General features: G+C 39.7%; 1 protein-coding gene across 1 annotated transcript in view; it reads right to left on the bottom strand.

The window, feature by feature from the left end:
• LOC131679859 (CD166 antigen-like) overlaps window positions 1-15,105 on the bottom strand; it is a 185,875-nt gene that overhangs the window by 136,019 nt on the left and 34,751 nt on the right. Inside the window, exon 3 of the mRNA XM_058960609.1 lies at window positions 8,978-9,123. Within this exon, the coding sequence (XP_058816592.1) occupies window positions 8,978-9,123 (146 nt within the window). The remainder of the gene's footprint in view (window positions 1-8,977; window positions 9,124-15,105) is intronic.

Genomic DNA, 15,105 nt, shown 5'->3' with positions numbered 1-15,105 from the left:
AATAACTACAGAAGCACGTTTTCAGATGCCTTACCGATAAAAAATATATAACCGAAATATGAAACATATGAAAACCAATAGGCTCTTTACCCTACGCAGCTATAAAGCGCCGTAAACATGGATTAACAAGTTACAACGCACACGCATGCATAAAATAAATATATTTTTTTCAAACGCAACACTCTTAAGCAGCACACACCGTATTGAATTAAATCCAAACCACCCCACCCACCCACTTTGCAAATCATTCTGTGACACCGTGCTGGTACCCGAAAAATCCGCACACGGCCACCGCTGCCGAAAATGCATAGCGTCTACCGCTTATTGTAGTGCCCAGACGCTGCAGCCATGATCTTACCCGTTCGACGTAAGAACAAAAACTGATTCAAACGGGTACGCGTCACCTCTATTTATAAACTAACCGTATATGGTTTAGTCACTTAGGTGCGAGTGTGTGCAAATGCCAACGTTGCCGAAAATCGATAGCGCTTATTGCATCGCCCGGAGACGATGTCGCTCGTATGGGATAAGAGCAACAACTGATTTAAACGGACATGCGTCGCTTCTATTTATGACTTTTCGTCTTTCATTGAGTCACTAAGCTGCCCTCTTTTGACGGCTGTGTCTGAGAAATCTGCCTCACGAATGGTAATTTTCCCGTTTTTCGTGAACTTTTTAATTTTACCAATTTCCAAAAGTCTACTTTTATTGGGGAGATAATAAATTATTACCAATATTTAAGTTAGGTGTTTCTGAATCGGTTGGTGTATGAATGAATAAAATCCATCTAGTAATATCGGAGTTATAAGCGTGCAAACCTTACATAGTTTCGTTACATGGGAGATAGTTTAGATTTTAGAATGACACCTAGCCCCAGATAGTGGAGTAAGACATTTTTAATGTCAAAAATATATTTTTTAGTTACGTATCCTCCGCCACCGAGTGCGGTATCTCACTCGCTATTTTGATGCGGCATCTATCCCAATTGTAGGGGAGAGATGCCGCGCGACGACGTTTTCCTCTGAAATTATGGATGACCGTGTTCATGATCAGAATGCCTTCTAAAAGGTCCTAGCTATTCAACCGATACATGATTTACCCAAAAAAATCGAACGATTAAAAAAACGAAACTTTATTGTTGTACTGAAAAATTTTCGGCACTCCGTGATGCAACTGGACGCACATAATCATTAATAAAATTTTCGTGAGTTAATAATTAGGATTATTTTACATCTCCAGTGTTGTAGTTCTTCGAAAGATAAACTCACAATATCATATTACTGTATAAAAGTGACCATATATACGAGATATAGAAAGTGCGGCATCTCTCCCGAAATTATCACAATAGCTAGAGATTGATCAAAGGATTTTGATTTGCATCATTATTACTGATCCTAATGCCAAAAACAAATAATAAAGCTCTCAATACCTGATTTTTTAGAGAAAATCGTCACCATTATTTATTTATTTATTTATTTATTTATCACGCACATCAACAGGCCGTACTCGGCCCCAATGATGGAAACTTAAACTAATTACATCTAAAAAACTGCAGGAATCGATTTCTCAATGATATTCGAGACAAATGAAAGTCGAACAAGTGCGACACACGATTGAAGAGGCGTTGTAGTCCCGTGATAGCGGCATTAGCTGTTTGAATAGTTCGTCGAAACGGCACTCTCAGAAGAACGTTTCCGCGTAACGTTCTGGACCTTGCTTGGATGTTAACTCGCTCTAGTAAATCTGGAGAATCGATGCGTCCTGACAGAAGATCAGAGATGAATAAGGCTCTTGCAGTTTCTCTACGACGCTGGAGAGTATCGAGCTGGATGAGTTGACACCGACTCTCGTAGCTTGGTAGACGAACAGGATTGCGCCAAGGCAGGCGTCGAAGAGCATACCGTATAAATTTTCGTTGAACGCCTTCAATTCGATCGCTGCTGTTCATGTAATTCGGGTTCCAGACCGCCGAACAATACTCCAGCGTAGAGCGCACTAAAGAGCAGTATAGGCTTTTGAGACAGTAAATGTCTGTAAAGGATTTAGCCGTACGGAAAATGAAGCCCAGGCTTCGCGATGCTTTACCAACAACATACGAAATGTGATTCTTAAATGTAAGTTTCGAATCTAACAGCACTCCAAGATCCTTAACGCAGCTCACCCGGGAAACAAGAGCTCCTGACAAGTTATATTCAAACTCAATGGGATCTTTTTTTCTGGTGAACGATATCACAGAACATTTCGCCGGATTTAGAATCATTCGGTTGTTTTCACACCATCTGCTGAAAGTGTCGAATTGCTGCTGCAAATATTGTGCGTCCGATCGGCTCCTAATTCTGTTGAAAATTTTTAGATCATCTGCATACGACAACCGTGGTCCTTTCAGCTGATAGTTTACATCGTTGAAATAGAGAGTGAATATTAATGGACCGGGATGACTTCCTTGCGGAATACCAGTCGTTGCGGAGAACAGTTTGGAGTATGCATCACCTATGTTCACACTGAGTTGACGGCCAACGAGATAGGATTGAAACCATCGCAGGAGTGATCCACTGAAGCCAAGTTTTTCCAATTTAGCGACTGCGATATCGTGATTGATTTTGTCGAAAGCTGCAGATAAGTCAGTATATATAACATCAGTTTGTTGATTCGCATCAAACCCTTCGGACACAAAAGAGGTTAGAGATAGTAGATTCGTCGACGTAGATCGATTCGGCATGAATCCGTGTTGGTCTTTAGAAATATATTCCTTACAGTGAAAAAACACTGACTCCACCACGACTAACTCAAAGAGCTTGGAAATGGCACAGAGCGCAGAAATTCCTCGATAATTGTCAATGTTTCTCTTATCGCCTTTTTTGTGGACAGGAAAGATGAAAGCTGCTTTCCACAATTGAGGAAAAATCGCGGTTGTCAGTGACATTTTGAATAGTTGACAGAGAGGTTCCACCAAACCAGATATACACTTTTTCAAAAACACAGCAGGGACACCATCTGGCCCAGGAGATGACGATGCTTTAAGCTTGGATGCTGCTGATACAATATCCGAGTGCTCCACATGAATCTCACTCACTGACCGTTCGAGTTGGGCCACGCCGCTAGCTGCAACGTCAATCTGCTGCGAGGACAGAGTCTCACTGACGAACACACTCGCAAATTTAGAGGCGAACAATTTGCATATGGCTTGTGAATCATGCCCAACTTCACCATTCAAGAACATTGTAGAAGGTAAGCCGGTTTCTTTCCGCTGCTCATTGACGTATCTCCAAAACGATTTAGGATCCGACTTAAGCTTACGTTGCATTTTTCGTTGGTAGCTTGAAAAACAAAAACTGTTCAGTTTTTTAAAATCGTTATTGAGCCTTACATAATAAGCTCTAAGTGACAAGGTACGGCGTTTGGTAAACTTTCGTAATGCTGCTCTTTTCGCAGTTTTTAGCTGACGTAGCTCGGCTGTCTGCCAGGGGGATTGATCACTTCGTTGATTACACTTTGGGACATGACGGTCGATAAGGTAGCTCATTATATGGCAGAACGTTTCAGCGGCGGAGTTCACATCATCCTTGCTTAGCACAGAATCCCAGTTAATACTTTGTAAAATATTCAAAATGCTGCTATAGTCGGCCCGCTTATAATTGTAACACACGGTGGGCGCGTGGCTCGAAAACTTCATAGGCGGTACGTCCTGGAGTGTAAGATGTAGAGGCGGATGGTGGCGAACATACTTTACTAGCGGGGTGAGGGCGGTGGAAATATGCGGCGATTGATCTCTGGCATTGACGAAGCATAGATCTAAAATCCGGTCGTTCTCGTTCGTGGTGCTGTTGATCTGCTGAAGTGTAGCCGTGCTATAGCCATCCAGAAGAGTGATGCTGCCAGGATGAAAAACAGATTCGTCTGGGTCGGGTTGTAGAAATCCGTTATGAACGGAACGCCACTTTATTGTAGAAAGGTTGAAATCGCCGATAATCATGATTTCGTCAGTGAGTTGCGCCATCGCGGAAACAGAAGTCAATGATTCAGAATGAGAATCAACTAGTGCAGAGTCGCGAATTTTATCGGGAGGGAAATAAACCACACATATATATAATGTTCGATTTCCCAATTTTATCGCTGCCCATACTTGTTCGATGCGCGTCATTTGTTATATGTTGAACTTTTAATCCACGACGCACAGCGAGCAAAACACCGCCACCGGAGGATTTGTTGCTGTTGAGAGGGCTACGATCACATCTGAGAACCTCGTAGTCAGAGCAAATCACCTGGCTGGATAGAGTCTGCTCATTTAGCCATGTTTCTGTCAATGCGATGATGTCGTAACAGCAGTCCGAGGTAGCTAGACGATAGGTATTTGCACAGGAATTCATGCCTCCCACATTTTGATAGTATAAGTGGATGGGCGATGATTTTAGGCACGGAAGGCTGACCGGCACTCCTCGAATCATTCGTCTGGAATGTACACCGGGGCGATTGGAATGACTGCTAACAGCGGAAGGAGCGGGTGAACTGCATGAATTGGTAGCACTCGTGATGGAAGTTGGAGTGCTCCTCAGGAGGTTTCCAGCTGACAGCTGACAGCGATGACTCATTAATTGACAGTCAGAAGCATTCGAGTTGCCAAAGAGGGCAATTTGGAAGTCCCCCTCTCCATTCCCAGACACAGGGCCGGGACGACTGAAGATACTGCTGACTGCAAGGGGCACGACTGTGCTGGGAGGATTGGGGGATTCCATATTGCTTTCTACGGTGCGTCCCGGTTGCCGTTGATCAACAGGCGAATTGTCGGTGCGTGGTCTAAAATAACTGCTATTTGCGATGGATTTATCCCAGTCGAGGTGTTTTCCGAAACCCATGCTTCCCGTCATTATTACGTTCTTGCCGAAAGTCGATGAACTCGCGGAAATACATCCCATCCGGCCACGTATCGGCATTGAGAGCCATTTCACGAAGTTGAGGGTCAACACCAATTTTGAAAGAAATGAAATTAAGCCCGCTCAAATTTGCGTCTTTTTTCACTAACTTCTTCACTTCGACCGGATCGTCCGTTGAAAGGCACTCCTTAACCATAGCACCAACCTCAGCTTCGGAAACGGTGGTAGCAATTCGTGACAAGTAAATCCAGCATTTACTAGTAGCGGGTTGAACAGTGATTGTGGGTACCTTTGCTACATCACCCTTTTTCTTGCCACACGTTAGACTGGGGACATCGGATTTAGAAGGAAATTTATCATCCTCCGTCTCGCGAGCCCGTTTGGCTCCAGCTCTATTTGGAACGGGCCATGATATGGGAGTTGCAGGCAATGTCGTTGCGGATTCCACTGATTTTCTGGTTTTCTCCATTTCAGCCTTTAATGCTTCAAGCGCTGTTTTATGTGTGTCGGTCAGCAAACGGAACGCTTCGCTCAATGCTGTAAAAGCTGCATTCACTGCGGAGGATTTCATCAAATCCACACAGCTGTCGCAAAGCCAGAATATATTCGCTGAGTCGTTAATCATGTCCAATTTTGGACGAGTGAGCGTTGAACACGATAGATGCATGATTCTGTCGCAAAATCCTTGGCATTTCAGCTGATTCAAAGTGGTTACCGGCTCGGAGCACTGCAGGCAGATCGAATCCATTGCGAATCGCCTACAGGTAGGCAACAGTAGCTACTTCGCGAGTAAGCTTTCCCGATATGCATCCACGGTTTCACCACAAGGATTCTATCACTACCGACGACACTTTGGGAGAACAAAATGTTTATCAATTGTCACCGCACGACCAAGAATCACAAATTATCAGTCAATTGATCAATAACTGCAGCTTAGGCGAGGGCACAAACTCTATTCTAATTGAGAAATCACTTAATATACACAAAAAAAAAACGATCCAAAATACGAGAACGAAAATAAACAAACTTACCATTATTGAGTGTACTGAGACTTTAACTACGTTTTTCTCGAAACCACATTTTTGCGGTATCCAGAAATATAACTCGTACAAATGACTTTCCATCGTTCTGAAATTTTCACGTGTATTCAGAATTCCTTTCTCCAGTGACGTACGCAGGATTTTTTTAAATAAGCAATTTTTCTATTAAAAAGTGTGCCATGTCGCAGAAAATCAAAATATATTTAAAATATCTAAAAAATCTTACGTACGTTGCTCTCTATTTATCGCAGAAATCGAAAAATAACTTTAGATCAAAGATTACGGGAGAACGATTTCCGGAACTTGGCAATATAGAGTCGAAGAATATATCACAACAATCTTTCATACAGTCTCTTTAAGATTCTAACAAACAATAGCACCAGAAAACCGGGTTTAGTCATATCTGTGGCACGTTAAAATCAAAAATTCATACCAAAAATACATTATGCTATATTTCACCCTAAGGAGGAAAATTTGGTAAAAACCAAAATTTCTCACTAGGGTGAAAATTTATTGGTAGAACCAGTCTTTGTACAGGATGAGGCGAACGAAACGCAACTAAGTATGAAATAAGGATTTGTGCCCTCCTGTACAAAGACTGGTTTTACCAACAAATTTTCACCCTAGTGAGAAATTTTGTTTTTTACCAAATTTTCCTCCTTAGGGTGAAATATAGCATAGTGCTTTCGCATAGGCCTGCTAAGACAAGTTTCGGCTTCACTGTGTCTCATCGGCATAAACAGAATTTCTGCTGGAACGGGACATCACGTTTGATCAGTCGTTCGATTGAAACACAAAGTGTGTTTTAGTTTTAAGGGATTTGCGTCAAGCCGGCGCTAATCTATTCCGACAATAAGTTAGTGTCGGTTTCTGATGAGGCGAAGCCGAAACGCAACTAAGTACAAAAATACATATTTTACTAGAAAACCGCGGGAAAAAAGTTACGGGAAATCATATCTTTGTTGTTTAATTAATTTGAACCAGAACGGTAAAGATAGACACGTCTACCTTTATCAGGACACATGTTAGTGAACTCGGGTGATTCGTAGTTATTCTGCCTAAGCTCGACCCTCATTAACAGAAGACAAAGATTAAGCCCGTACGATATTAAGCCTGTTCTAATGACCCTGCCACTTCTAGTTTTCCGATCTGTTTGCTTCACATCCTTGCTCTCACTTGAGTACTATGGCTCTAAGTTTCATAACTTTCCCTACTTAGTAATCTCTAGCTAATAGAATGTCGTTAAAATGTAAAAAAGAAAATGTGACTAACATAGTCGAAATAAAAAAGGAAAAAAGTTATTAAAAACATAATGTTAATTCTTAAAAAAAAATGTCAATGAATATTGGAGAAGGGGTCCTGGTCAGTTGTACGACGCAACTCAGACGCGATGCTTTCACAAGAACGCTGGATGGCACTGACGTCCATCTTCCGGATACAATTCCGGAACCTGGTGGTCAACTGCTTCGTATCTTGGCCCGTCAATTATTTTTGTATGCTAGGACACTGAATGAGCTGAAAAAATCCTCAATGGGACGGCACTGGGGCAAATTGTTCGGGGGTCTTTCTTTCAGCACGTACGGTATCCTTTTCTACTAAAGATACTCCAGCGGCTTGGTGTTATGGGAAGACGCCTTGTCCTGCCAGAAGACGTACTACCCATCTACATGATGATCCTCTAAGAACGACAGAAGAATTTTTTCAAAGCAACCTGGTACACTTGTTGATTGATGGCCAGACCGCTCGGCTTGAACCACGGCTTTGAAATCCCTCTGTCCGATATGGCGAGGTACAACATAACTTTTTTTTTTTCAAATTTATGCTTAAACTTATATTTTACTTCGGGGAGTGTGGCCGAGTTGTCGCTGGAATAGTAGTTGTCATTACCTAGAATGTGGGTCTTCGAGGGCGGAAAGTAACTTTCGTCGTCTAGCACGAACGACGTCCCGCGGTAGTTCTTCGTCATTTTCATTCATCATTATCTTCATCGGACGGCCTTCTGCTCCACGCTCAGGGATGCCAGGATCCAGTAAACTTTACTTACGGACACGTTTTCGTCTCGAAAGTGGTTTTCCGTAAACTTTTTTCCACGATTACCACGCGTTTCGTAAAACCGTACAACACGCTCGCGGAGTGCTTGCTGTTTCGAAGTCATCTTCGATTGAACTGACAGCACCCGAGCGAAAAGAAACATGCCACCCATTTCTTGGAAGTCCAGAGAGTAATTCTTTTGGAGAAAAAAAATTACGCTCTTTACTTTAATTACAGAAAGGTATTGAAATCATTCTCATTTTTTATTGAACACCAGTTAGAAGAACTAAATAGAATCAGATTTCATCAAGCTAACTCAGAGTTAGCAATTTTAAAATTTCGACATTTTCTTCAAACCATTTTTCAAAGTCCGTTTTACCCCACAACCCGTCAAAGTAATATTCTAATATTTAACCAAAGTCCATACCGCATATGCATAAAAAACGCTGAAATTTTTATCAAATTCGGAGAATATCAATATAAGCAGTTACAATATTTAGAAAAACTGTATCTTAGGTAGTATGACCATGAACTGTACTACAGATATCTGACAAATTTTTATGCGTCCGGAATGCTCCCGTGATATAACTGAAACATTCACTCTAATCAAACAGACACAAAGTCATCTATTTCTTCATCACACTGGACGATTTGTTTTTAGAGCCAGAATAGTGAAAAATCGTATTTGGAATCTCTTTCAAATTCCAGTAGCACTCAAAACGAAAGCTGTTTCAATTTCGAAAATATATCCTAACTATAAAGACATCATCATCATCTAGTCGCTCGTATAATCTTCCGGTCGGTTGGAGACAGATAGTCACCAGAGTGCCGTATCCCTGGACATAAATTCAATCTCTACATTGAGATTGTACTCAGCCGAAAGAGTCGTCTGTACGGTTGTCTTCGGTTGCACTTGCGTGCACCGCATCAGCTTGAAACATAGCCGGTGAATGCCACTGTGGAACGAACAATATTGCATCTCTATGCTAGCTCTAGTATTACTATATATATATATACGCAGTAAACTATACTAACCTTTGCCCGGCGTAATTGTCGCTTTCCTTTGTACCAGGTTATAATCGCATTTGGCCTCGAACCAACGCTTTCGCAGGAAATTTCGTATCGACGATCGGCAACCAACGGCGTCGACGGGTTCATTATCTTCACACTCAGCGGTTTCACTGTCATCCGTTCGCATCGGGAATAGAAGTAAAGACAAAAGGGAGAATAGTTTGAGCGTTAGAATACCAGAAGGTGAGAAAGTTTGGTAGTAAGCGCAATTGATGGTATTAAAAGAAATGGCATTTACGATGGATGTTTTGAGCTATGATTATGATTTACCTATTTGCAAGAAAGAAATCACATTTGTCGAACTGGAAATTGTTAGCATAGTTCAACAAATGTGCCATGTGTTATTTAGTTTTTTGAACTTCCCAAATAATCAATTAATCTATCGTACACCACCTGATTCAGAAACACCTGACTAGAATATTGTTAATTAATAATTTTCTTGTTTTATTATTGATGTATTCTGTTGATAAAGTTTAGAAGGAATGATTACTACTCTGCGCTCAATTTTATACTCAACAATTATTTTTCGCTTTCCATATTGTCCTATATTGATATAGTCGGTTGTCTCTTGGCTTAGCATAGTAGTTGTCGGGCTTTGGAAGCGTACAGTAAATTATTATTGTAACTTAGCCTATCCGATATGTTTAGCTGATTGGTACAAGACTTTAACTGTATATAGTCTTTTAAGTTGAAGTTGTGATAATCATCGTTTGCAAGTTTAAGCACATCGGGTGACTAATTTCAAACCGGTTCGAGAAAAAGTTATTGAATTGCACATTAAATTTTACGGAAAAACTGAGATCTACAGCTCTGAACACAACATCAAGGGCTAAATTGAACTGAGGTAAGCGATATAATGTAAACGACGTTTCAACAACCTGTGGTGAGGTAATAAAATCTAATGTCTACTTTCCGAGAAAAGGAGACTTTGCCGACTAGCATCCAGTTACAAGAAACGTCGTCAAGGGCCCGTAATATTTAAGCATCCCCTGTTGAGTTTTGAATATACTTTTTCGATCTCAAGCCCAAGCTCAGTCTTTGCAAATTTTCAACGACCAATCATCTTGCATAATTTTCCGCTTTTCTCATTGTCTTTCTCTATTCGAACAATTTCCGCATCAAAGTACTCAAAAGCGTCCTCATTATTATTCCTTTTTTCTTCGAACAGCCGAACGCCGTGGTTCTCTTCCTGCTACGGTCTAAAAATAAAAAAAACAACGAATATAATATCGAATCAAAATCAATATTCGTCGGAAACAGCTCTCGTTACGGGGAAAACCTTGGTGACGTAAGCGGCAGAGCGCATATTATCTATACCTGGCTACCTTTCGAAGCAGTTCACCAGGGAGCGGACTCCAGTTTCTAAGTGGAAGTAATCAACAGGGAAGGACATTGAGCAAAAAATATGAAAGAGTTCCTTTTTCTTGGTTTAATCAGAAAACCATTTGCTAATATCATATTTCTTAAACGGTCTGCCGAAAGAAGTATAAAAGTATTGAAAAATGTCGAAGGATCGAAATGGATTCCGGATTTATCTCTAATTTCATAGAATCGTAATACGAAAGGTGCAGCTAAGAAAAGTATACCCACGAAACAAGAGCCATAATGAGCCCCCAGCCTCCACCTTTTGACCATTTATATTTTTATTCTCAGCCCAAGGAGGAGGGTTAATTTCATCCGGAATAATACTTTTCTCTGCAAAAGTGGTGCCTCCCGTACTTGGGATAAGCCAAGCTATTATTTGGTCGTTTCGGATCTTTACAGTACACGACTATTGGTTTGTTGGGATAGGCTGGTTTATGCCTTGGCACTGCACTACAAACCCTTTCCGAATTCTCACCTTCTATTTCGACAGACGTCGTTGCCGTTTAATAGCGTACAGGACAATTGTCAGACTCTTGCTACGGTTCAATTATTACACAATTTCCTGGTTGGGGCACTAACAAACGACGATCGGCTTAGGATTGATCAAGTGTAATGGACAGTCGCATCTAGACCACCGAATAGAGCAGACGCTTACTAGTGTATATAAAGAAAGTAAAGTGAGTCTTTTAGAAAGTGACCTTCTGGTACAGAAGGAAATTAAACAATCGAACACACACACACCAACAATCGTGCCAAAATGGCAAACCCGACATTGTCGTCTCCATCTACGACCACCAGTTTTCGAATCAACACATTTAGTATCAAAGAAACCTAAAGTTGATATAGTAGCGGATTTGATTTTCAACAAAATTAGAATGCCATCGGAACGTGTAAAATCGTTCCAGTTCAACGGTTCAAGAGGAGTCACATATGTCGAATGCGATAGTTTAGACTATGCTTTAGAAATAGTCGAAAATCATGACAGAAAACACGAGGTTTCATACGACAATATTAAATATACTGTTCCCCTTTTGATGGACGACGGAGCCACATTAGTTCGGATTCATGATTTGCCTCCAAGGATGGATAATGAAATTATAAAAAAAAGCATGGAACAATATGGAGAAATTTTATCGATCAAAAACGAAACATGGGAAAACCCAACTCAACTGAAAGGAATTCCAAATGGAGTGCGAAAATTAAGAATACGCCTTGCAACAACAATACCATCCTACATTTTCGTGGCAGGACAATCAACTCTGGTATCATATAAAAATCAGCAAATCACGTGCCGTCACTGTGGACGTCAAGTACACTATGGAGTTAAATGCGCCGAACTAGCTCAGGTCATTGGTGGACAACAGAAAAGTGTAAATATACGGCTGCAACAAGGGGCATCCGGGTATGCAAGCGTAGTACAAGGACTAACACAAAAACCGTTTAAGAGACCGGCAAACGAGGAATGGCCTGAGCCATCCATGGTAAACCTCAACCTGCTTAACAAGAAGTTCAATCGGCAATCAGTCGATATACAGATTCCTAACACTATCACCGAAAAAGCAACATCGAGCGCCTCGAACACAGTATGCGCAACAGAACACCAGCACCATGAAACAACAGCTTCGCCATCTATATCAACACGTGATCAAGCGCTACGCGTACCCAACATCAACGGTAGTGGTGATTATATGGTCAACGCAAAATCGAAGAAGAGTGAAAGCACACACATTGAGGATCAGATGTCCGGAAATCGATTCGATGTTTTGATGGATCACAACGACCTTTCAACATGTGAGAGTGATAGTTCCATGACATCCGCGTCATCAAAGAGAAGCCGCCGCACGACGAAGAAACGGTCAATATGAGTGAAAATACAAACAAATTGATATCGTATAACATCGCAAGTATTAACCTGAACAGTATTTCAAACACTAACAAAATTAACAGTTTAAAGACATTCGTAAATTTGATGGATCTAGATATCATACTATTGCAGGAGGTAGAAAGTGAAAACATAGAATTGTACGGATTTGATATTGTATACAATGTAGACCATGACAAGCGGGGAACAGCAATAGCTGTCAAATCACACATACAATTCCGCGAGGTTGAACGTAGTCTGGACTCCAGATTGATCAAAATTAAATTAAATAATAATGTTGTCATTTGCAACATATATGTACCATCTGGTGCTGCAAATCGATCCAGCCGTGAAACGTTTTTCAATGAAACAATTCCTCACTATATTCGTACTTCCTCTGAGTTAATTATTTTGGGCGGGGATTTCAACTGCGTTGAACACCCCAAATATAGTACAAACGAAAACACTGTAAACTTTAGTCCAATGTTGAAACGATTGAAACAGGCACTTCAGCTGCAGGATTCGTGGGAAGTGAAGTTTAAAAACAAACAAGACTTCTCGTTCATTCGCGGTGGATTTGGTTCAAGAATTGATAGAATTTACGTCACTAATTGCTTAGCAAATAACATTGTAGATGCGAAATATCAAGTAAATTCATTTTCAGACCACAAGGCATTTATAATAAAAATTCAACTACCACAGTTAGGGAAACCATTTGGAAAAGGAGTATGGAACTACAAATCCTTAATATTAGAACAAAATGAAAATCGAGTTTTGTTTCAACAAAAATGGAACTATTGGGTTAGACAACGACAATATTACAGAAATTGGGCTGTATGGTGGGTAGAGTATGCAAAGCCGAAGGTCGCATCTTTTCTAAAATGGAAATCACGTGAAATGTATAACGATTTCAACAGCAATATGGAACTGTGGTATTTTGCACTACGCCGAGCTTACGAGGAATATCTAACAGACCTATCGAAAATTGAAGAAATAAATCGAATCAAGGGTAACATGTTGAAATTACAGCGAAATTTCAATACATTTTTGAGAAGAAATAATGAAACATACATAGGGGAAGAACCAATATCAATATTTCAACTTAATGAAAATAATTCTAGGAAAAAGAAAACGCAAATAAAAACTTTAGTAATAAACGGATCTCACGAACAGGATATTTCTAAAATACAGTCACATATGATAGATTACATCGAAACGCTGTTCAAAACAACGGAAATTGAAACAAATGACGAGTTTACACCAGAAACTTCTATTCCTACTGATACACAAGAAAATGATAGACTGATGGATGAGGCTAGCGAGGAAGACGTGTTTTCCGCCATTAAAACCAGTGCTTCGAAAAAAGCTCCTGGATTAGACGGTCTGCCTAAAGAATTTTATTTAGACTGCTAGAACATAATTAAAACGGAAATTACAGCCGTGATAAATTGCATGCTACTGGGTAATGTGGAGAAAAAAAATTGTGATGGGATTATTGTACTAGTACAAAAAAAGACCAGCCAAAATACTGTTGAGGGTTACAGACCTTTAACTTTATTGAACTTCGACTATAAGATTATAACAAGAATACTCAAATTTAGATTGAACAAATTAATGCCATTATTAATTAGTTCCAATCAAAAATGTGCTCATCAAAAAAAAATATATTTGAGGCAACATGCTCCATTCGGGATAGAATAGTTGAGCTATGTTACAAAAAGAAAAAATCCCTTCTGGTGTCATTCGATTTTGAAAAGGCGTTTGATAGAGTAGAACCGATGTTTTTGATTAAAACACTGACTAAAATGGGCTTGAATCAAAGATTTATTGATTTTATTAAAAAGACTCGTGATATATCATTCTCGAAAATTTTGTTGAACGGGTCTTTGATACGAGAAATAAAAATAGAAAGGTCAGTTAGACAAGGGGATCCACTTTCCATGCACATGTTTGTATTGTATTTAGAACCACTGTTGCAAAAAATTTTGAGAGCATGCTCAAATAATTTAGATCTATTAAACGTATACGCGGATGATATTTCATTAATAATAAATAACATGGAAGACTTGAACAGAATTAAACAAATTATTCAAAATTTTTGTAGAGTCTCAGGTGCAAAATTAAATTTGGAAAAATCAAAAGCAATCGAAATTGGATTTATGCAAACACGAACAGATTTATCAAAAAATTTATGGATTAAAACAGAGGAAAAAATACAAATTTTAGGAATTTGGTACACAAATTCACTAAAACAAATGATAACTGAAAATTGGGTCTCAACAATCGACAAAGTGTCAAATATTTTAAGAGCGAATCAAACAAGAAAATTAAACTTGCTACAGAAAGTATTTTTTTTTAAACACCTTCGCGTTATCGAAACTGTGGTATACGGCCTCTGTGATAAATATTAATAACAAATATTGTGCCAAAGTAAAAAGTCTGATTGGCACCTTTCTTTGGCAGGGTCATGGTATGAGAGTAAGTTTTAATCAAACAATTCTGCCCAAGTGTAGAGGAGGAATTGATTTACACGATCCGGAACGCAAATGTAAAGCATTATTCATAAACCGATTCGTCAGTGCCAATTACGACAATTCGTTTATAAAAAATCAGTTCTTGAATCGAACTAGCAATAGCGTGATTATTCCACCATGCTTCGACTTCATTCGACTACTATCAGCTGAATTGTTTGCTTTACCGAACCCGATTATCGAAAACGTTTCTTCAAAGATTCTTTACGATTATTACATAAAAACTATCCCCAATCCAGAAATAATGATGAAAAATTCTAATAAAAATTGGAGTGCAATATGGCACAATATAAACCTTCCCAGAATCATGACCTCACAAACTAAATCTATATTAT

Source organism: Topomyia yanbarensis, chromosome 2 (genome assembly GCF_030247195.1).
Source record: "Topomyia yanbarensis strain Yona2022 chromosome 2, ASM3024719v1, whole genome shotgun sequence".
NCBI classification, from domain to species: Eukaryota; Metazoa; Arthropoda; class Insecta; order Diptera; family Culicidae; genus Topomyia; species Topomyia yanbarensis.
The sequence above is the reverse complement of the archived record's forward strand: the minus strand, read 5'-3'. Positions and strand labels throughout refer to the sequence as shown.